We start from the raw sequence: 23,528 nt of genomic DNA on the forward strand, positions 1-23,528 counted from the left end.
AATTAATTGCAATTCTCTTTTATTTAATAGACCTCATATCATTCTATAAATATATCATATTATCATTTCTTAATATCAAATATTTAATTCAGGGGGAGGCAGTTTATGTGCCCTAAAATTGAATGGGTCGGAGTACACCCTTAAAAGAAATGTAAACTTCAGAAAGTTACTTCCCTTGTCAATATTTTTAATGAGTCGTATCATGGCTATTTAAAAATTTGGCCTCACCCCTGTTATTGTTTTTGATTGTCAAGCAGCCAAGTTTATGACAAATTAGAAGCTTCAAGAAGAGCGACGTGATCTATTACTTATTGCTCATCAATTTTAAATAGAACGACGATTACCATCAGTATTTGAATATTATCAAAAATCAATTGAAGAAAGAACTTATAAAAGAATGCATCGCGTATATCGTATCACCATATGAATCAGATTCACAATTATCATATTTTGCAAGAACAAGATACTTTGATTGTGTTTTAACATATCTAACACCATTAGTATTATACAAACATTATGATTTCTTACAAGTTACTTGAAATAGATATCAATATTTCATAACTTTTCATAAATTAACACACAACAACTTTAGATCTCTTTGTATATTCTTTTGATGTAACTATTCACCATCAATTACAAATCTTTCTCTGAAACTATCTCTTAAACTCCTTTTATAATACGAAAATTCAACAAATGTAATTATTTCTTCTAGATCTAACTAAAAAAATACAGAATTTCCATACAAATTCTAATACATGTTTAACATTGCATTCAAAACATTCCTTTTTTGCTCTTTCATATGATCCAAAAACAGAACCATTAATTTTTTTCATTCAGAATCTCCATAAGAACACAACTTTTTTATAATCATACATTGCTGCAGATATACTTAAACATCTTGTTCAAGGTTAAATCAAGAAAACAAGTATCCATCGTAGGAAAGATCATTAGCCATGAAGATAGCACAATCAGCATTGATTACTTGGTAAATGATTGTACAGGCAGTATCAAAGTTAAGAATTTCATTTCAGATGATAATCCAGAGCCAATTCCAGATGGAACATACGTTTTTGTTGTTGGAAGAATTACACCTGCTATTGAAGATGGAATAACTTCATTCACAATCAAACCCATAACAGAATTCGATCAAATTCCTTATCATATGCTTTACTCATTGTTCGTACACTTACAGACAACAAGAGGAACACCCCCAGACTCCTCTTTCGCTCAAGCACCAAAGCATGTTGAAACATCCGCTCCAGCACCTCCTCCAATGCGATCAAGCGAAGACAGAGATGAAAAGATTAAGAACGATGTCATTGAATTCCTCAAAGAGAACAATTCAGATTGCGGAACTCCAGAAGAACAAATTATTCAACATTTCTCACACATATACTCCGCAGAAGAAGTTAAGAAAGCAGTTGAAACAGCAAACTTTAATGGTGAAATCTACTCTACAAGCGAAGATAATTGTTATAATCCTTGCTAAATTTTGAATAATTTTCTCTTGAAATCATTGTTACTGATACAATATTTAATGTTTGCTCTAATAAACCATCATTTTTCTGTAATAATTTTTTGAAATTAAAATATTTCAATCTCTTCTTATTTTCTAATGAATTTTTAATTAAGTAATATCTTTATATGGATTTCATAGCTCATTAATTGCATATTTTCTTCTAATTTTAAGTTTTTAGCTAATAATTTATTCAATATATTTTTAATAATCATGCTAGAACATATTGTAATAATTCACATGCGTTTTTATTTATAATACAGAATGCCCTCTCGCATAATAGCAAACTTATAGGAGTCGATACAGATCCAATACTTAACGAAGGGTTTGCAAAGTTCTTAATCAGCGCAAGCTTTCATGTGTTACTCCAATCTATGCTGTTCCACTTGTTATCGACAACGGCCACCTCTTCCTAACATCAGGTCTTCGTATCATCGTCCGCATCATCATTGATCACAAGTACGGCTGCTTTTCTGCTCGAACAACAATCCACTGATGGTCATCCGTCCGATTTGGTGGAGAGAAGAACATCTTCCCATACCAATGGAATGCTGAAATGTTATTCAACTCTTCATTGTTTTACGAACTTCCAGTTCTTTCTATCTACGACCGCGCTTAACTCTCTGGGTCCACGATTCCATATTATCATAAGGATATTGGTGATTCGCTCACCTATGAAGTCACACAGGAGGCTAAGCGACACATCAGTATTCTCAACTTGTTCTGCCCAATTCCTCTTGAAGGAGTTCCGACCATCTTGTAAATTCTTTAGTTCGTCGGTGTCTCTGACTTAAAGTACTAAGAATAAATTTAATAAATAATAAATATTTCTACATAACAAGTCATTTAGCCATTATTTCTACTTGAAACCAGCAACAAAAAATCGAGATATAGGAAGAACAATATGCATTTTATTTATTTACTAAAGAAATACAAAGAGAAGTAATGATATGATATGAATAATGATAAACAATTTCATATTTTGTGATAATATTCTTCTTTATCTCTAAATCTAAAATAGGATAATCAGTTTCACACAGATATGATGAAAAGTGAGAAAGATTATGAATAGAATATATATTTTTAACACTATTTGTTGTAACTGATCCATATGTTTTACCTATTATTCTGTCACAGAAAGAATCTTTAACTGTAGTTGAACCAGAATTTCTTCGATGAACAGATTGATAAAATTCTACTCCTGGTCCTTTGTTTCCAAGAAATGAACAGTTTTCAATAAGAACAGTTGATCCATCTGCATAGAATGTTCCCCATATAGAATATTTGTGTTCATTATTCAAAACATTACAAAAATTAAAATTATAGTTACCATAAATTAAATTTAAAATTAAATTATTTGACGTTGTGTTACAAAATGATGAATATGTTACGTTACTTAGACTTGTTGGTTGATGTAGAAATATTCCTGAGTCATAGTTTGCTTCACAGAAACTTGTGTTGATTGATTTAACTTCAATATTTCCATAATAAAGATGATTTGTATAATCAGTTTCTAAATTTCCGCATAAATAAAAAGAACTTTCATAAAGATAATTTTTATTATTTGATTTAGAAACTAAGTAAACATATGAATGATGTCCAGAGGGGTTTCTTTTTGAGTTATGTCCTTGAAAGTTTGTTTTTGATTTGTAGCCACATGTTCGGTATTGGACAATGGAACTATTACAGTTAAAGTAGAGAGATCCACCGCTTGTATCACTGCTGCAGTTATTAAATGAACAATCAGAATTAAGGAATTTATTGTTTGTATTCGTAAAATAAATGGCACTATTGGTCGTAATAGCGATAAATATGCTTTCAAATATGAAACACTCATTATTTGTCGATTTAGCTGTAACGTTTGTGCCACAAATAGGTTCTGAATTAGGTTGTGTATTGTAAAAGAGTTCCCAAACATCACCAGAAGATTGAGAAAGATTAAATACTTTCTCTTCCTAAAATGAATTGTAAACTTCAGAAAACCACTTCCCTCGTCAAAATTTTTAAGAAAAATTTTTTATCTCTTCCATCAAGGAATGAAAACGGGGAAAAAGATATTACCATAATTAATGAGTCGAATCCTTGCTGTCCAAAAGCGTGGCCTTACACCTTATGTTGCTTTTGATTGTCAATCACTTCCTTCCAAGTTAATTACAAATCAGAAGCATCAAGAAGAGTGACACGAAGCTTTACTTATTACTCAACAATTATAAAAAGAACTGCGATTACCATAAGCATTTGAATAATATCAAAAAACAGTTTCAATCATATCAGCAACAGTATATACATGAAAGAAAGAACTTATAAATGAATACATCGAGTACATAGTATCACCATATGAATCAGATTCACAATTATCATATCTTGCAAGAACAAGATACTTTGATTGTGTTTTAACATATCTAACACCATTAGTATTATACAAACATTATGATTTCTTACAAGTTACTTGAAATAGATATCAATATTTCATAACTTTTCATAAATTAACACCCAACAACTTTAGAACTCTTTGTATATTCTTTTGATGTAACTATTCACCATCAATTACAAATCTTTCTCTGAAACTATCTCTTAAACTCCTTTTATAATACGAAAATTCAACAAATGTAATTATTTCTGCTATATCATACCAAAAAAATACAGAATTTACAACAAATTCTAATACATGTTTAACATTGTATTCAAAACATTCTTTTATCCTCTTTCATATGATCCAATAACAGAACCATTAATTTTTTTCATTCAGAATCTCCATAAGAACACAACTTTTTTATAATCATACATTGCTGCAGATATACTTAAACATCTTGTTCAAGGTTAAATTGACACCATTACTCTTTGGACCATTTGAATTTACCAAATTCATCACCATCTGTGTTTCCTTACTTCAAAACAAACTATTCTCCAAAGATTGAAAGTTTCAAAGTCTTATAACCATCACAATCTAAGTATTTCAAGTTCACAAGACTCAATGACAAACATTTCCAGATATCATTCAATTCCACATCATATTTCCAATCTATCAAACTAATAGTTGATTGAAAAAAGACGAAATTAATTTTGATATTTGTTCAAATTACGAAATTAACAATTTATTTTTTTCTCATAACACATGATATATCCAATGATATATATCAATTCATCTCTTTAATTCATTCATAAGAAATCAAAATTTATTTCTATCTCAGAAACAGAGATTTTATTTATTATTTATTTTCTTATTAATTGATATTTTTTTTTCATAATTTCATAATTTAATGCAGATTGTAGAATCCATTTTAACTTCATGAATAATGATACGCACAGTATTCCAAACTTATCTTAGTCGATACAGTTCCAAAATTTAATGAAGCCATCTTTGAGTGCAAAGTTTATGACTTGAAGTTTGTTTGTGAATATTCTTCACCAGTACAAGCTTTCACGTATTGCATAGAAAGTTGTTGAAATTCCCAAGTGAGTGTGTTGTTACAATTGCCTGTCAATCATCATCATCAAACAAGACAACATTTGTGAAGCGTCTTTCCATTGCTCTTCGTGTTGTCTGTTACTATTCTATTGTTATTGAAATGAACTATTATTTTGTCGATCGCAAGAAGACACCAAAGGGCCCAGATGGCAAGAACGACTTCTAGTGCATTTGTGCCATCAATGTTTATGTTCTTGCTTATAATGTCCACACGTTACTTAAATGGGAAACAATTCTTCGCCGCAAGTACGATTTCAAGCAAGACAAGGGCATCAACATCGAAACAGAGAAACAGACACTTCCAGGCAACACATTCCTCATCCTTGAAGGCATTCACAGTTTGAATCCATAATTACTTGGTCCAACCGGTCGCGACATAGTCACTCCAATCTACGTTGCTCCACTTACACCACTTGTTGTCGACAATGACCACCACATCCTAACATCATATATTCGTCTCATCCGCCACATCATCATAGATCACAGGTACCTCGTCTATTCTGCTCGTAAAACAAACCACTGATGGACATCGGTCCGAGTTGGCGAAGAGAAGAACATTTTCCCATACCAAGGTGATGCAGAAATGTTCTTCAACTCTTCATTGCTTAAGGAACTTCCAGTTCTTTCTATCTACTGCCTCAATTTGCTCTCTGATGCCACAATTCCATATCATCGCTATCCACTCACCTCTGAAGTCACCCAGGAGGCTAAGCAACTCCTCAGAATGTTCTCCGGAAAACCTCTTGAAGGAGTTCCGCACATCTTGTGAATTTTCGAGTTCGTCTGTGTCTCTGACATAAAGTACTAAGAATAAGTTTAATAAACACCTAAACTCATAATAGTTTAATCAAAATAAATGCAAGCTATCAGTTTCGGATAAGAAAGAAAAATGCATCAACTCTGAAGAAGAAACGCGATACAACTAATATTGACGAGTTAAATTGCTGTATTCACAAACTTCATTGTATAACAAAAAAGAATAACTGTGAATATTTTTTTAACATTCAATTTTGATTCAAATTATAAGTTTTTAACGGAACAATTCACAAGTGAATATTGAAATTTGATTGATTGTCAAAAAATTTATTTATATTAAAACAATACAAAGAGAAATAATGAAATGATATGAATAATGATAAACAATTTCATATTTTGTGATAATATTCTTCTTTATCATTAAAACTAAAATAGGAAACTCTGCTTCACACAGATATGATGAAAAGTGTGAAAGATTATGAATAGAATATATATTTTGAACATTATTTGTTGTAACTGATATATGTTTTATCTATTATTCTGTCACAGAAAGAATCTTTAACTGTAATTGAACCAGAATATCTTGATAAAATTCTACTCCTGGTCCTTGTTTCCAAGAAATGAACAGTTTTCAATAAGAACAGTTGATCCAAATGCATAGAATGTTCCATAATCAGATTTTTTTGTTCATTATTCAAAACATTACAAAAATTAAAATTATAGTTACCATAAATTTAATTTAAAATTAAATTATTTGATGTTGTGTTACAAAATGATGAATATGTTACGTTACTTAGACTTGTTGGTTGATTTAGAAGTATTCCTGAGTCATAGTCTGCTTCACAGAAACTTGTGTTGATTGATTTAACTTCAATATTTCCATAAAAAGATAATTTGTTCTCATTTTTTCTAAATTTCCGCATAAATAAAAAGAACTTTCATAAAGATAATTTTTATTATTTGATTTAAAACTAAAAACATATGAATGATGTCCTCTATCAGAGTTTGTTTTTGATTTGTAGCCACATGTTCGGTATTGGACAATGGAACTATTACATTTAAAGTAGATAGATCCACCATTTGTATTACTGCTGCAGTTAGTAAATGAACAATCTGAGTTAAGAAATTTATTGCTTGTATTCGTAAAATAAATGGCACTATTGTCGTAATTTCAATGAAGATACTTTAAAAATGAAACACTCGTTTTCTGTTGATGTTGCTTGAACATTCTTCCCGGTGATTGGTTTTGGTGATGTTGATGTTCCATAAAAAAGTTCCCAAACATCACCAGCAGATTGTGAAAGATCAAAAACTTTCTCTTCTTAAGGGTGTACTCCGGTCAAAAAATGGGGACAGTTTGTCTCGCTAGGGCACCTTATAAAGCTGTATCAGCGCCCAAAATTTAGGATACTATTATATTAAGTAATTGGACCATGCTAGTCGGATTTAAGGCAAAGTTTTTAATTGATCATTTATTGATGCAATCATTTTCTAAAAGCAAGCTTACCAACCTTCAAAATATATTTACTGCAGGATAAAAATTATTATACCATAGATTACACAAATTTCAACAGAAATCAATATTATTTTTTCAAATCCCTCATGATTATTTAATAAATAATAGAATGTATTCATTTATGTACTAGTTGTAGTTAATTCTCATATAACAAAATCTTTCTCTACGTATTATGATACGCTCATTTTATTACATTTAGAATTATATTGAAATTCTGTATTTATTTGCTTCTTCAATATGCTAGCAACTATCAGAAGTATTGACAAGTAGCTTCGTTTCAACCATAGAGTTCGAAGTTTAATTTTCCAAATTCTATCGTAGAAATTACACGTTGGACTTTTTGTGTGCATTCAGTAGTAATTTTAATGCGTTTTCGAGTTATTAGGTATTTAGTGTGCAACTCTGCAAAAAAAGAAAATTCAATATTTTTATCAACTTGAATTTGGTTCAAAATAGTTGTATCAGCAAAACAATCTAATACATGTTATATTTTTTATTAGACTTTTGAAGAATTTGTTGTTTTCGATGAAGTACATGGTTTTAAGAAATAGAGCCATGCGTTTTAGAATGTAGCTTCTTTGTCATTGCAGAAACAATATATTATTAGCGCGCTATGTTATGTTGTATATTTATCTTGTTTTTGTTGTTTTTTCTTCACATTAGATTAAAAAAGTGAATTTGTAAAGTTTTCATTTTTGATAGAACTCATTGAATTCGACCGGAGTCAGTGTCAGATTCATAGAACTCTTGCTATATGAACATTGCAACAATTCTTTAACGGTAGATTATATATATACCAAATAAGGAATCTACTCTGAGAGAATCACTTTCCAAATTTTTCCCGTTTAGCTTATGGATGTCGGATTCCACAAAAAATAAGGTTCTCAAGACACTTGGTGTCTTGACCTTTTTTTTTTGTACGTTAGAAATGTACGTTTAATCAATTTGCTCGGCGTTTGCCGAGCTCACATGCTGACATTCACAATCCTAACCATTTTTGGTATAGGATCTACAAATCTTCATTTTATAATGAAGTTCTCTTTTGGATTCTTAATTTGATCCTATCCAAAATGAGAACTTCATTATAAACGCTCTTTAAAGAACTCTCTGATCCATATTTTGTCAGAGATTGCATATCAATTACACTAGAGCAAAGTTCTTCCTGAAGATTAATCTTTTATAAGCTGATCCTCAGAAAGAACTTTGCTCTTTTCGACTTATATACAGAATCCAACGATAAATTGGGGGAACGGTATTAGCTACCCTAAAGTACTATGAATTTCTCTTCATAGTACCTTTTGAGAAGCTAAATACCGCTCAAATACATTGTTTTAGAGGTGATTACAAGAACCCAACATTAATGCAAAGTTCTTTGGGTCTATCTCAATCAATAAGGTAACTCAAAGGAGTTTGCATTAATTAAGGAATATCTTATTCATAAAAAGCATAAATACATTAATTATGAACAGATTTCTTTCGAAGACCCCAATTAAATGAGAGTCTTCGAAAGAAATCTGTTCATAATATAGTAAATACTTGAAAACAACTCTTTGGTGAGTAAAGAATGATACGTCAAACCCTAATTAGGATAACTCTGCAAGAGTTTCACTATTTAGTGAAACATCTTGTTGAGTTTTTTCTTAATTTATGATTGCTGACGTTCCGATGACCAGAGAGTACTTTTACAACGCTTTTAGAGCAGTATTAATACGAAGCCTCTCATTGAATGAGAGACTTCGGATTAATACTGTTCTATTCAAGTAGTCTCACTAAGCACTGACTTCCTGTAGACTAAAGAACTGGATTACATCTACTAATCAATTGATTCGGATGGAAATCAGAAAGCGTATTCGAGAAGATACAATCCAGAAGTGCAAGACTTAAGAATTCTAAGTTAGAATATCATAAGTACTGCAGTCCTGGATTGTAGAATTCATATGATGGCCAAGTGGAGAGATCATAATGATGCAGGATAATGTATGCGGCAAATGATGTTATATGCTTATAGAAGTAGGCAAATGCAGTACAATGATATATACTTTATATAAACATATAATATCATTTGACGTATAGCATAATATCAAGATAGCATAGCAAAATAAATTTTTAGAGGGTAAAAATATATGAAAATGGGTAAAATTCAATAGTGTCTGACCTATCGTTGTTTTTGATGGTGTCTTATGTAACCGTCAGACACATTCAAATTTTGAATGGTGTCTTGTGGTTTGACAGACACCTTTGAAAAAATAAAATCTCTTTTATTTTAATTATATAGAACCTTTACATATTATACTAGATTTTACCCGTTTTAATTGTTGAGTTTTGATATAATTTTTCTTTGAAAAATGCGCAAAATAAATTTGAAAATAGGGTTGTACAAACTGGCACAATTTTGCGGGCCGCGTGCCAGCTCCTGGCAGGCGGCCAAAATCAAAAAAGTGGCCAAAAATCGGGCCTCGTGGTGTGGAAAGGGTGGAGCCCGAAGGGCGACATCCTTTCCACGCCACTCGACCTATGACCACAATTATATAATATGCTCATTATTATTTTTTCTTCTTTTTTTTTTCTTTTTCTCTTTTCTTTCTTCTTTTTCCCTTTTCCCTTCCTTTTTTTCTAGTTTTGGAAAGGAAAAAGTAAAAAATTTAATAATTAATTTTATTACTATGAAAATATACTTTTTAGCTTATATTGTAAGCTGTGAGAGTTTTAAGTGATGGAAGATATAAATCAAATTTGAAATTCAACAAATCTTGTTATGATTAAGTTGAATATTGTACTCTAATTAAGAGTTTTCAGTTATGAACTCAGGTATTATATAATAAAAGTATAACTCAAGATAATAAAGAGGTTTTTAAAATGTAGATCTGAAAATCAAACTACCATGTTTGATATGATTAAGTTGAATAATGTTATTTTATTAAATGGTTCAAATCTGTGAAATCGGCAATTACAAATTAAAGGCGTAGTTCAAAAAATTAAAGAGATTTTAAAAATTTAATATCAGAATTAAACTAAAAAAAGGATTTAGTTATTTCAGTAATTATCAGAAAAGGTTAAAAAGATAGGGTAAGTAATGAGACTTGAGTGAGATGTGAGAAAACATATGTAAATAATTAGATATCTGATGAGTAAGGTAGTAATGAGAGTTAAGATCTGGTTAGTAAGGTAGTAATGAGAGTTAAGATCTGGTTAGTAAGGTAGTAATGAGAGTTAAGATCTGGTTAGTAAGGTAGTAATGAGAGTTAAGATCTGGTTAGTAAGGTAGTAATGAGAGTTAAGATCTGGTTAGTAAGGTAGTAATGAGAGTTAAGATCTGGTTAGTAAGGTAGTAATGAGAGTTAAGATCTGGTTAGTAAGGTAGTAATGAGAGTTAAGATCTGGTTAGTAAGGTAGTAATGAGAGTTAAGATCTGGTTAGTAAGGTAGTAATGAGAGTTAAGATCTGGTTAGTAAGGTAGTAATGAGAGTTAAGATCTGGTTAGTAAGGTAGTAATGAGAGTTAAGATCTGGTTAGTAAGGTAGTAATGAGAGATCTGCGGGCAGTAATGATACATCTATGAGTACATAACTAAAACATGAGTTCTATGAGCGAAATCTGAGAGCTAAAAGCCGAGAGATCTAAGGTAAGTAATGAGAGAAGAGAATTTGAAATTTTACAAAATACGTTTACTCATACAAAATAATTCGCATTCTTTTATAACGAATCTCAATGCCAATTAATACATAAAACAGATTTTAGCAATCAATTGCAAGATTTAGAAAGATTTTATTTATAATCTCAGCCAAATTAACAAATATTTTATTGATTTCGTAAAAAATAGCAATAAAACATAAAAATATGACATTCTATTTTTCCAAAAAAAATTCAAAAATCATTTTTTAACATGAAATTTATATTTTTTAATTTTTTTTTAATTTTGAATTTTTTTTTGGAATTTTCAACCATGTCAAAAGTCGGGATCTACAAATGTATTCTCTTTGACATAGGATAAAAACATCCTTTCTTATAATTTCATTGTAAAATAAAATTTTCTTAAATTTATTGAATCCAAACTCAACTTTGCAACATTTTATTATCATAAAAACTAAGAAACATCAGGTAAACTTCAATTTGGAGAGCTTAAAATCATATCTAAATTGAAAAATAAGGGGAAAAAAATTGTAAAAAAAATCTCATTAGATGGGGCAAAAAGTGACTTTTTTAATGTGTTTTTTTAAAAAATCGTGCCAGCTGGCCAAAAAAGGTGTGCCAGCAGGCGTGCCAGTTTGTACAACCCTACATTTTTTAAAATAAAAATTTTAAAATAATCTCTTAGAAAAAATTCTATTTGTGTTATTGTTACATTCATAACATCATCGAGAGTGATATAAACTAAGTATCAATATTTTGAAATTGAACACGCCAAAAATTTGATAATCCACATTCAATATTTTGTAAGTGGCGTACTTTTTGAATACTCGCCATACGCCTTGGAGTTCTCAATTTTGAATTCCCCTTTATTTGGGCGACCTCAGAAAAATACGCCATTAAGAAAATATTGTATGAGATTTTAAATTTGAACACGCTCTACCTTAAGGAATTAAATTTATTAAGATATATTTACATATAATAAACGAGTGCTTAAAAAATGTATTTAATCGCTTATGTAAGTTCCAAAAAAATCACGAAAATAAAAAAATCAAGGTTAAAATTTTATTTTTAAGGGTCCACTGTAAGGCCAAATAAGGCCTATCGTCGTCCCAAAAATATTGCTCAAGATGGTGTTTTTACTAAGGCCCAAAACTTAAAAAAACACAAAAAAATTAACTTTACTCTTTTGAGATCCTTATCAGATGTGCAACAATTTGATGCAGTATCGCAATTCGAATCCGACTTTTTAATGTAGATGTACTCTAACATTCTTGAAAAAATGCAAAATGATATTAATCAAGCTTTTCATTTCTGTATCATACACGAAACAAAATCATTCATTATACTAAAATTTATCAAAGTTTGAATAATGAAAAAAATAATATCTAAATTTTTACATTGAGTCGGCTATCGATATGGTCAATATTAAATCGTTTAAAAATGAGCATTGGCCAGAATAATACCCACTAAAATACACATTTTTTAAAATTTTATCAATTTGTTTTGGTATATCTTTATGATAATGAATAAAATGCTTATCTTTCATAAGTCAATACATAATTTATGCTGAAACACAAAAAATAACACGAAAATTTTTGGTCAACATTTCAAAAGGCAAACCCAAATTTTAGCTAAAAGTGCCAGGGAAAAAAAACGTTTAGTATTAAAAAAAAGACCGATGAGAGCTTCGTTCGAAATATAGAGGGAACTGAGAATGCGCAACCATTCTCAGGGAATATTGGATGCTATTCCCGTTCCCTCTGTATGGAAAATTGAGGTTTTCAAAGGGAGTTAAAATAATATCAAATTTATACTAATTTACTTCAAAATACAAAAGTATTTGGCAGCTAAAATTAGTTACTTTAGCAAGCCTATCAATACCCTTTTACGATTATTGCTACTTTTTCGAAATAAAAGTAAAAACAAATTTATACTAATTTACTTCAAAATACAAAAGTATTTGGCAGCTAAAATTAGTTACTTTAGCAAGCCTATCAATACCCTTTTACGATTATTGCTACTTTTTCGAAATAAAATAAATTTATTATCAAAAACCTTTTTTTTCTTAGTAAAAATAAAAATGTTATTTTATATCAAGTTTTTATTCATAAATTTTTATAATGTTGTATAAATTTGAAGGTGGAAATCTGTAATAATTTTATCTTGAAAAGACTTGGCATTCTCAACAATGAATTGAGGGGTATTGCATCCAAATTCTGTAATTTGCGTGAGAATACTAAGCTTGATTTCCATTGGGATACTTAATTTCGAAAAATACTGGGTCATTCGTTTTTGAACCTTTGCTGCCTTGACAACTTTATCAAGTAGGTCATCTAAACCCAATTGAAGCGTATTTAAGTTTGCTGATGAGTTAACTATTAACGATTTAATTTTATCAGTGAGCATTATACATTTTTCTGTATCCAGTCTGATTGTAGACTTTTTTGGCTTTTTTTCAGATGGCAACGGATTTGGAATTTTGTCTCTGAGCCTTATATCTTGAGAAATTCTGTAATAAAATGAAGGAACGATAAAATCGATTAATTTCATCACAAATCGATCAAATCTCATGAAAATTGTTCCGCCAAAGTAGTAATATTTAATTTTTTTGTTAATCGATTCTGAAATGTTATTTGTGAGAGCTAAATTTTCATCTCTTTCAGCGGCTGTCCATCTTTCTTGGTTTGATATCCATTGATTTTGTATGTATTTTGAAAATTCTGGGAATTTTTCGGCTATTTCCAGAATTTTTTTGAACGTTGGTTCAATCCATTCTTTCTTGCCATTTCTGCCGTATGCAAGATAGTTCATTTTTGTATCTAATATCAATTTGTCTGAACTCTCAAATGCATAATCTTTCAAATTTTTTCTGAACGCCCTCATTACATGAACTGCACACCAATGAAGGATAACTTCTGGAAAAGAGTTGATAATCGCATTTTCGATTTCTTGTGCACAATCTGACATAAAATATTTTGGTTTTACTTTTGCCCAGTTAAAAAATGCCTTGAGACAGAATGCAATATTTTCTGAAGTGTTTGGATAAACGACAAATTGAAAAATTGGGAATGCATGTGTATTTGGAAATTTGGCTGATATCATGTAAAACAACATTTTAAATTCAAGTAATGAATGGGTTGCATCAATAAAATGCTCTTTCACAATTTTGATTATGTCCAGAAATTTGAAAGAAGCATAATAAAAGATTAATTTCTTTGGTTTGTTGTAATTATCGACATCGAAATAAATTAAATCTTTTGGTGACTCTTGTTCTTTGATACCCTTAAATAATTGAGTTGACTTGAATTGATTATCATCGTACTTTTGAATACCTTTGATCTTTTTATTTCCTTTTTCCTGAATTGTTTTCATTTGATCTGAAGATGCATTCAAAAAAGATGGCCTGTTAAGTGGATCATCCAGATCAAGTTTTTTGTCGCATTCAATTTGAGCCATTTTCGGATCACCCCCTGTTTTATAAAATTAATAAGTACCCGACGATAGCATTGTGATAATGTGTGGTATTTCTTTGTCTCATCTTTGATTTGATTGTGATTATGTGTTCCATTATATTCTGTTAGGATATATTCTTCATCATCCTTTAGAAATGAGATACATGCTTCACATTTATCTGCACTGCACCTGAATTTTAATTTTGTTCCCCCTAAATTTGGATTTTTTTAATTGATATGGACAACCTGCATGGCATTCGTTATCAATGACAGCTTTCATAGCATCTATATAAGATAGCCTTTCTTTAAGTTCGCATGGTGCATCGATATGCATCAAAAAAAAATGAAATGAAATTTCAATATCAAAAAAAGCACAAAATTTGAAAAAATTCACAAATCTCGGTTTCTGAAAGAAAATGGCCTCTTAAACTTTGTGCATATATTCATCTATAAGACACATTGTATCCATATATTATTTAGCCAACACAACTTATCTGGTATCGAGAAAATTCAAAAAAAGCACAAAATTTGAAAATTGCTCGGTTCTACATTCAAAATAAATTTCATTAATTTTTACGTACATATTAAGGTACTTATCTTCTACATATATAATCTTCATTAGATATATACATGATAAATAAAATTCATAAAACATTAAAAATCAAAAAATTAGATGAACCTTGGCAATTAAACTTTATTAAATAATAGTTGTTTATAAATTATATTATATTATCATTTAATATTATTTTGATAATGAAGATTTTATTTTGCAATAATATAAACGAAATTTTTTACCTTATGAACTTTTGATGGAAATATGCAAATTTAAAATAATAAAGAAAGCCGCGAGCGAAGCGATCGGCTTAGGTCTAAGATTTTGATTCAAATCTTTGCTTATATTCCTTAAATTCTTTATCAAACTCGCAACAGTTCCATAAAAAATTTTAAATTCTAAACTGTCAAAATTACCGATCGGTAATCACACCCTTCACGGGTGTGTCACTTTTTACAGGCGTGTCACTTTTAGCTAAAATTCCCCCTACTCATTGTCAATTCTTTGAATTTTTTATAAAATGCACGATATTCCGGCATTAGCCTCAATAAATATAAACTACATGCATCACAATATTAGGATGAGATCAGGTGAGTGGGGCTTCCAGGCGCGTTGCGCCCTCTAGCCCCGAAGATGTTTAGTATAAATGAAGTTTTTATTCGGAAAATTGTTAGTCTTCTGGTGTGAATTCGGAGGACTCTTCTTGGATAGAGTCTTGTATTTCCTCCTCCTCTTCTTCCTCCTCCATTGCTTCTGGGAAGAAGCCTTCTTCTGGGTCGAAAACATTATATAATGTGTAATTGAATGACACATTATATCTTTCTTTGAGTTCGCTCCTGACAAAGAACTTAGTTCCAGGAATACAGAAGACTTCTGTGCGTTGGAAAAGCTGATGTCCTGGAACGAATTTGGCAATTAGAGACTTCTTTTTTCCGAATTGTTCAGGAGTTTTCATGACGACAGTAACAACATCTCCATCTGCGAGGTCTTGTTGTTGTTCGGAAAGGTAAAGAGCAATGATATGAATGGTTGCTGCGTTGAATTCGAGAAAGTCGAATTCAAATTGTGTTGTCGTATAACATTCAAACCATTTTGTACAGTTGTCTCCGAACTCGTCAACGTATTCATCTTCGTCATATCCGTAACTAAAGACTTGGAATTCGGCAATTCTCGTGTCGAATGACCGTTGGAGGTAACGAGGAAGATTTTGACGAACTTGGTATAAAGTTCTCAACATTATAAGCTTAGTAAATGTTGGAAAATACTGAACTAAGACATCGCTAAGCTCAATTGGACTTGGAATTGTCTTAGTAAGTTCAATTGAACTAGTAATTGCTTTGTTCAGAACTTCACAGAACTGAGTATTGTATGTAGCGTCTGGTTGTGTGTTTTCTTCGGCGTCTTTGAGATATTTAGAGCAAATTTGTTGAAGAATTTCTCTTAATTCGTTGTTAGACTTTTTGGTGGTTATTCTAACCGCTGTGCCGGTTCTTGGAGGTTGTGGGGCTTTGGCTTTGGTTAGCGGTTGAGAATTGTTAATGTTTGAATTGTGGTTAACAGCGTTGGCTTCCATTAGATAAAAATGAACTGACCAGAAGTTTGTGGAAAATGAATATTGAATAAAAACGGTTTTTTCCAACGGAGACCCCCTCTATTTTTTTATTTTATTTAATAGTTACCGTTGGAAAAACGGTTTATCTCAAATATTGAATGAACTATAAACGTTTTTTGTTTTCTATATATACTTTTTTGTCCAACGGTAAAACTTTTTAGACAACGGTTTTTGAGAGTCGTCGCCGTTGACTTTTTTGTAGAGCACTCAAAATAGTATAACTTTGTCCGGACAAGTAAGGGTCTATCGTCGCTACAGGAAAAGTTACAGGCGTTCCAAGGAAGTATACTTTGAGAAGCCTTTTTCCCCTTATAGAATGAGATAGGACGGTTATTTTACAAAACTGACAACACTTTGACGAGTAGTTTTTTGAGCTGAACAAAAAGTGTCATATAAACATCTGTCAAAAACCGCTTTTTAACTTCACTTAAAATGCCACGTAAGCTACGTAAGAATATACGTAAGAGGAAGGGAGCATTGAAACATCCAATAGTAAAACTGACACCACAACAACAGTTGCAACAACAAATGATGAATGACCCCACTATGTTGCAACAAATGTCAAGCAACCCTATGCTTTTAAACCGAGTTATTGGTGCACAGAGTGGAGGTTTAAGAGCGGCACTTTTAGCGAAAATGGCAGGCTATGGTGGAGCTGCAGACGGAACAGCTTATAACCCTCAAAGTCAAATGAATTTGAGTTCACTCAAAAATCAAATAACAGATGTCAAAAAGTCAAACATAGACATACAGAAACAAAATAAGTGAAAACGAAAAGAAACTAGAATATGACAGACAGACAAAGAAACTAAATGAGTTAAACGTAGAGAAAAAGAAGAAAGAAGAACAACTGAAAGAACTAAGTACAGAGGAATATGCGAAAAAAGTGTCAGAAAAAGCAGCAGAAGTAGCAAAAATGGAACAAGATGTTATAAATTTGAAAAACCATACTACTCAATATAAAGTACTGAAAGATGAAGAGATAAAACAAAAAGCCATGAAGACATATATGGATAGCGATGAGTATAAAAAAGAAGTTGAAGCAAATGTAAAGGCAGAAAAACTTTTACAGTTGCAAAACCAAACCGTACAGTATGAAAACTTAGCACAAGAAAGTAAAAATAACGACGCAGCCATGCAAAAGGCAATGCAAAGCGCAGAATATATAAAAGCTAAAAATGACTATATAAAGAGTCAAGCTGACATTAAAGCAGCCCAACTTATAGGGTCAATAAGGACAAAAATACAAGCGGATGAAGACAGTTCAAATGAAGCTTTAATGAATGCTGACTTAAGAATGCTTCGAAGCTCTTCATAGTAAGTATAGTGAACGACTTCTCATCTGGAAAGAAACTGAAGTCTGAAGGTTTCGACAAAGAGTTAGAGAAGTAGCAAAAATATGACGAAAATAACAGATGCAGCAACGAGACAGGCAGTTCAAAGTGCCTATGACGCCGTTAGAGCAGCTGTGGAAAGTCAAAAAAAAAAAGTTACAACAGACCAAAACAGACCTAGTAAATGCTTTCTTAAAAATGAAAAGTCAGGTAGGACATTATGCTGCAGATGGAACATATGTGCCAGCTGGTGGAACTTATATACCACCAAACCCTCCAAGAGAAGCACCTGCACCAGGACTACCTAAAACATTTACATCGTCACAAGGACACAGACACAGGCATGCACCAGCACCACAACAACAACCAACACAACAACCAACAGTTCAAAATCCAACACAACAACCAACAGTTCAAAATCCAACACAACAACCAACAGTTCAAAATCCAACACAGCAACCAACAGTTCAAAACCCTGCACAGCAACCACAAACAGAGCAAAGACATAAAAGAAGTAGAGAAAAAGGAAACCAAGAATTCTTAAAAATGCTTAAGGAAGATTATGGTTACCCAGATACTCTTGACTTTAGTGACAGATATAAAGAAGCTATTAGAAAGTTCAAGGAAGGAAATACTGACCCGAACCTATTTAGCTTTATGGTTCAGCATAAAATCGGATATAATCTCAAACCTGGAAAATACAAGCTCGCTAAGGGATATGATTTAATAGCATATCATCCAAATGACATGAATGAATTTACTCCGAGATATTTGATGTCAGAGCTAAATGATAATTCAACTCTCTTCATGAAACGCGTAAAAATAGAGACGGAACAAAAGAAGAAAGGTTTATGAGTCCGGATGACTTAGATAGGGAACTTGTTAAAAACGGTCTCGGAATATATGAAATGCCAGCAGATGAGGTACAAGAAACTCAACAGGAAGAAGTTCAGATACAACCAGACATGGAAGAAATAGTTCAGCAACAACAGCTAGAAGAGCCTGAAGGAAACGAACAAGTCCCTCCTTTGGAAACTAACTTCACAGAACTAGATGAAGATTTGGAACAGCCGAAAAATCTTGACCCTCAACAAGAGTATGAGGAGAATATGGAATCTTTCCAAGAGTCTAAGAAAAATTCGGCTGACATAGTAGAAGGATATCGAAAAATGTTCACCGACATACAAAGGACTCCATCATCAGATGAAAATATTCAGCATAGAATGGAAGTACTGAAAGAAAATGTACGCAAATACAATAATCCTTTTTACTTACGACCATATAACGTTCAATCTTTGGCTGAACTCGGTGAAAAGGTTAAATTTCAACAAAACATATAGAAATGAAACATTGTTTAAAGTTCATTCAGAACCTAACCAATATGGAAACAAACCCAGACTATGGAACTACAATGAGATGGGGCCATAAAGCTAATCCGGATAGGTGGTTCATAAACTTACAACCACAATTCCAAGAAGTTGTAGACGCAATGGAAGTGAATGGTGAATCAGATATAGCCGGTATTTTCAGCGCGGCTTTAATGCCGTTGAAAGATATGAAACATGCAGATATTTTGGACCAGTATGAAATGAACATGGCTGAGGGAAATATAACACCTGACGTTCTAGAACATTTATCTCAAAGAACTATAGAGATGGTATATTTGGTGAAGAGTTTTAGAAAGAGAGTTAGGGAGAGAAGGAAGAGAACCCATTGTACATGACCTTGCAAACGAAAGTTTGCAAAATGTCATAAAAACTTACTTTGCAGACAATGAAATGAGAAGGGATGAATATTTAAGAAAACTCAAATGGACAGTACCAAATGAAATGTTAGTATTGAAAAACATGTTTCATGACAAAATAAAACCAACTACAGAAATAAATGACGCAAGACTGAAACGTTGGGTAAAAGCTTTCTCATTCACAAAAGATATTATTGGTTACATGGAAAGAAAACCAGAATGGCTACAAAAACATATATTTGGAAACGAGCTTATTCCATATGGACAAGCTCTGTTTGAGAGCTTGAACCGGAAACTCAGGAAAGAGTCATGCAAACAATAAGCGAAGACTCAAATACAAACTATGACAAAATCTTTCTAGGATATAGGTTACCTGAGATGGGCGACCAGAGCCCAAAGGCAAAAAGGACATGGGAAATTTACAACATACTAGGTGAACATGAGGCAAAGATGCTACAACTTGAAGCAGAGGCAAGTTACCAAAAGCGACACCAAAGAAGAAGAGAAGAGTAGAACAAAGTGAAAGTAGTGAAGAAGTAACTTCATCTAGTGAAAGTAGTGGCAATGAAGGAAAAAGAAGAGTTAAAGATTCAGTTAAAAACTCAGTCAGGAAGAAAGTAAAGCTTGGTCCGAGTGGGTTCTATTATGACATATAAATCCAACTATTCTATATTTTTACCCATATGAAATGTACGCCGCTCAGAATATAACGCCAACAGTTTTGGATGCCATGAACGGAAATGTTTCCGAATGTATAACGAATGCGACAATGCCATTAGAAGGTCAGAAATAGTTCCTGGAACTTACGAATATACAACTGCTGTTTCTTATGGAAACGTAGGTGAGTTTGGAGAAGGTTCTTCAACAACAGTAGTGATATTGCTTCGACAGGTTTCACATTATTTCTATTGACAACTCTCTATACGTAAGACATTGAAATAAAACCTTCTGCCAAGTTGTCTGACAAGAAAGGTTGCAATGGAATTTTCTATGTCGGATACCAATATGCTCCAGAAGTTTTCATGGGATATAAGATATATTCTAACTCTGACTTAGTTCAAACAGTAACATGGGCAAACTATGAATGGTTCGCTTTGAGAAACTCAGTACAACCACAAGCTAGAGAACAAACAGACCAGTATGCAACTATTGAGAAAATACGAAGACTTGACCCTAACGTTCCAGGAGTTTATGTTAACCTTTCTGGACAAACTGCAGCAGCAGTAACCAAAGTAAAACTGAAACTTAGAGTTCCTTTGTCATCTTTCCTCATCTTCAGGTTTTTAAGATACTTGCCAAACTGGGCAGGAAAAATTTCTATCGAACTTACTCCAAGCAAAAATAACTTAGTCATTGCACCAACACAAGACCCATTCACTATTGAAGCCAAAGCAACAGCTCAGGAAACATTCGCTGCCTTTTGCAAAAACAAAGTTGACTTAGACTTTGTTTTCTCAAACTTCAACAATGAAGTAAACTACTATATGAAGGATAATGGTGGTGCAAACGTATGGGACCCAGTTAAGTTCACATGCGAAAAATTTGAATGCAAGAGAATAGAAAGCAGACTTGCCGTTTATATGTTGGACCCAGATATTTCAAATGCTTTAGCTGCCAAATATATTGCAGTTCCACTTATGTTCCATATCCATCAAATATCTGTCAAAGATTTTGCAGGTGAAGTTGGAAACCAAAATCCAGGAACTCCTGGTAGCAGAACAGATATTGCTTTAACAACTGCTATGAAACATGCAGACACAATGTTTGTTCTTTTCAGACGAACTATAAATGACTATTCTTGTTTCTACAACCCTGGTATTAAATATCATATAAACATAGATGGCAAATATTATCCAAGAGAAGAATATTCTACAGTTGAGGATATGAGGTCATACAACTTGACATTAGATGCTATGAACTTTAACAACAACTTCACAACAACCATTAACCCTGAAATGCAAAGTTCTATTATGCCATATGTGAAAGTATGGACTCATACAGGAGGTCAAAAAACTCAATATACAAATGGAGACCGTTCAAACTTTTGGCTTGGCATTCCATTTGCTGACTCAGAAGACTTTATGGGTGGTATTTCAACTGTTGGTACAGTTCAAATACAATATACTGGTGACAGAGACGGTCCAGATGAATTGAAAGCAAAGAAGTTTACAAAACCAATAGCACTTTTCACGGAAGATGCTCTTTTGAAGATTCGTTCGATGAAACCTGCTTGGGCTCCTCAGATTGGCATAACGACAGCTTCCATCGAGCAGATTTTGGCAGCAGGTCAGTAAGTTGTTCTTGAACTGACTTCTCTCCGTCAAATATTGACAGTACGCCAGTTTTGACATAATATTGTATTATAAACTTTCCTTTAGTAATATCGGTCAGTTTTGAAGTTATATTTTTGTCTGCTTCAAGAACTTTCACCATTTCAGTTATACCAACTTTCTTTGCTTTATGAAAATATTTAGGTTCAGCAAAGACTGCTATTCTATAACATTTTCCATTGTTTGTGTAAAGAACTATTCTGTCAATGTATTTGTATTGTTTGTGAGTATAAACTTTGTTCTGCTTCAATTCAATAAGATATCCGAATACGTCCATCTTTTTATTCTAAGTAAAATGTCATTTCCGAAAAATAGAAGCGTAAGTGTTTCAAAAGGTTTAATGGCGATGGCAGATGTGAAGTTAAATTCACCAACTCAAACAAACAGTCAAAGTGTTATTGTCAATGTCAAAGACAGAGATGTTGAAGTGGGGAAACCATACGAAGACGAAGATGGTATAACAATTGTTCCTGTAAAAGAACCAACATATCCTGAAGTTAACAGAGACTTAAGTTCTGTTGCAGATATTCGAAACAACTACCAACAACTGAAAGACAAACTTCAAACTCAGGAGAAGATTTGTCAAGCTTTAAGTATAATGTTAAACTTGGTTGAACACAACCCTGTAAAAGTGAACTCATATGTCATTGCACCTCATGAAGTTTTGAAAGAACTATTGAAACTTTTGACAAAGGCAGACGATATAAACATCAAAGAAATAGAACCTGACATTGGTTGCTGTGGTGTTTCATATAATGTCATTGACAAGATATACGTTATGAAAGGAGGTGAAACGTTGAACTTAAAATATAGTTTCCCAGACGTTATAAAAATATTTGACGACCACAACATTTCATTAAAATTTATTTGCTAAGTAAATGGCAGAAGACATAATGGTTTATACTATTACGACTAAAAACCCTGAGTCATATAATTCTATAACAACAAACTATACAAAGTCCTCAAGGACGATATTGTAAACTAACCTTAAACACAATGACGACTAAAGCCTGTTTTGCTCTTTTGACACCAGAAGACTTTATTGTTGTGAATGGTAAAAAATACTCCTTTGAAGATACTTACTCAGATATACCACCAACAGGTTTTGTTGACTTATTTAATACTTTAAGTACGGGTGTAACATGTGCTGCAACTAGAGCAGGTTTCATTATGTTTGGATGTCCGACTGAGTTTACTATTAATGATATGAGCTATAATACAAAACTTATATCTGGTTTTTACTACCAACAGTTTCCTATAACAGGAAAAGGTGTCATACAAGGAATGTCTATTCCATTGACATTAAGCACACCAATCTTATATATTGTTTCAAACTTAGGTTCAAAGTGTTATCGAATGTCGACAGAAACTATTATGACCAAAAGATACTTATGCGTATAAACAATACTTTCTCTGCTGGTTTGCCTATTGTTCATTCGAATGCAGAATTTTCACCCTTAGTGAATTCAAACACTTTGGCAAGTATAACGTTGACATTAGTTGACGCAAACTTTGTTCCTGTAAAACTTTTATGTCCTATGTATTTGTCAATGACGGCAGAAAGTTTCGAATTGGAAGATGCAACTGGTGAAAGTATTGTATTACAAGAACAACTT

At 32.2% G+C, this 23,528-nt stretch overlaps 8 protein-coding genes and 1 pseudogene across 9 annotated transcripts, besides 2 other annotated features; 7 read left to right on the forward strand and 2 right to left on the reverse strand.

The window, feature by feature from the left end:
- Positions 1–185: 185 nt before the first annotated feature.
- TVAGG3_0836000 (uncharacterized protein) lies at positions 186–1,574 on the forward strand (the record flags this gene model as incomplete). Its single annotated transcript, XM_051248682.1, has 1 exon — positions 1,296–1,489. A coding segment is annotated over one exon (194 nt), but the record flags the coding sequence as incomplete, so codon positions are not given.
- Positions 1,575–12,500: 10,926 nt separating this feature from the next.
- Positions 12,501–15,384: a mobile genetic element.
- Positions 13,003–14,343, reverse strand: TVAGG3_0836020 (MULE transposase domain-containing protein; the record flags this gene model as incomplete). The annotated part of the gene is made up of 1 exon (XM_051248683.1): positions 13,003–14,343. One exon carries the CDS (start codon positions 14,341–14,343, stop codon positions 13,003–13,005), a length of 1,341 nt encoding a protein of 446 aa, XP_051084158.1.
- A 178-nt stretch (positions 15,385–15,562) lies between the features above and the next one.
- On the reverse strand, positions 15,563–16,398 carry TVAGG3_0836030 (uncharacterized protein; the record flags this gene model as incomplete). Its single annotated transcript, XM_001293370.2, has 1 exon — positions 15,563–16,396. A coding segment is annotated over one exon (834 nt), but the record flags the coding sequence as incomplete, so codon positions are not given.
- A 538-nt stretch (positions 16,399–16,936) lies between these two features.
- TVAGG3_0836040 (protein of unknown function, DUF4106 family) lies at positions 16,937–17,265 on the forward strand (the record flags this gene model as incomplete). Its single annotated transcript, XM_051248684.1, has 1 exon — positions 16,937–17,265. A coding segment is annotated over one exon (329 nt), but the record flags the coding sequence as incomplete, so codon positions are not given.
- A 1,481-nt stretch (positions 17,266–18,746) lies between these two features.
- On the forward strand, positions 18,747–18,891 carry TVAGG3_0836050 (protein of unknown function, DUF4106 family; the record flags this gene model as incomplete). Its single annotated transcript, XM_051248685.1, has 1 exon — positions 18,747–18,891. A coding segment is annotated over one exon (145 nt), but the record flags the coding sequence as incomplete, so codon positions are not given.
- Positions 18,892–19,960: 1,069 nt separating this feature from the next.
- TVAGG3_0836060 lies at positions 19,961–20,238 on the forward strand (annotated as a pseudogene). The gene has a single exon. A coding segment is annotated over exon 1 (278 nt).
- A 237-nt stretch (positions 20,239–20,475) lies between these two features.
- Positions 20,476–23,528: part of a mobile genetic element that runs on past the window's edge.
- On the forward strand, positions 21,067–21,654 carry TVAGG3_0836080 (protein of unknown function, DUF4106 family; the record flags this gene model as incomplete). Its single annotated transcript, XM_051248686.1, has 1 exon — positions 21,067–21,654. A coding segment is annotated over one exon (588 nt), but the record flags the coding sequence as incomplete, so codon positions are not given.
- Positions 21,664–21,876, forward strand: TVAGG3_0836090 (protein of unknown function, DUF4106 family; the record flags this gene model as incomplete). The annotated part of the gene is made up of 1 exon (XM_051248687.1): positions 21,664–21,876. One exon carries the CDS (start codon positions 21,664–21,666, stop codon positions 21,874–21,876), a length of 213 nt encoding a protein of 70 aa, XP_051084162.1.
- TVAGG3_0836100 (protein of unknown function, DUF4106 family) lies at positions 22,253–22,693 on the forward strand (the record flags this gene model as incomplete). Its single annotated transcript, XM_051248688.1, has 1 exon — positions 22,253–22,693. A coding segment is annotated over one exon (441 nt), but the record flags the coding sequence as incomplete, so codon positions are not given.

This window comes from Trichomonas vaginalis, chromosome VI, assembly GCF_026262505.1.
Source record: "Trichomonas vaginalis G3 chromosome VI, whole genome shotgun sequence".
Taxonomy (NCBI): domain Eukaryota; phylum Parabasalia; order Trichomonadida; family Trichomonadidae; genus Trichomonas; species Trichomonas vaginalis.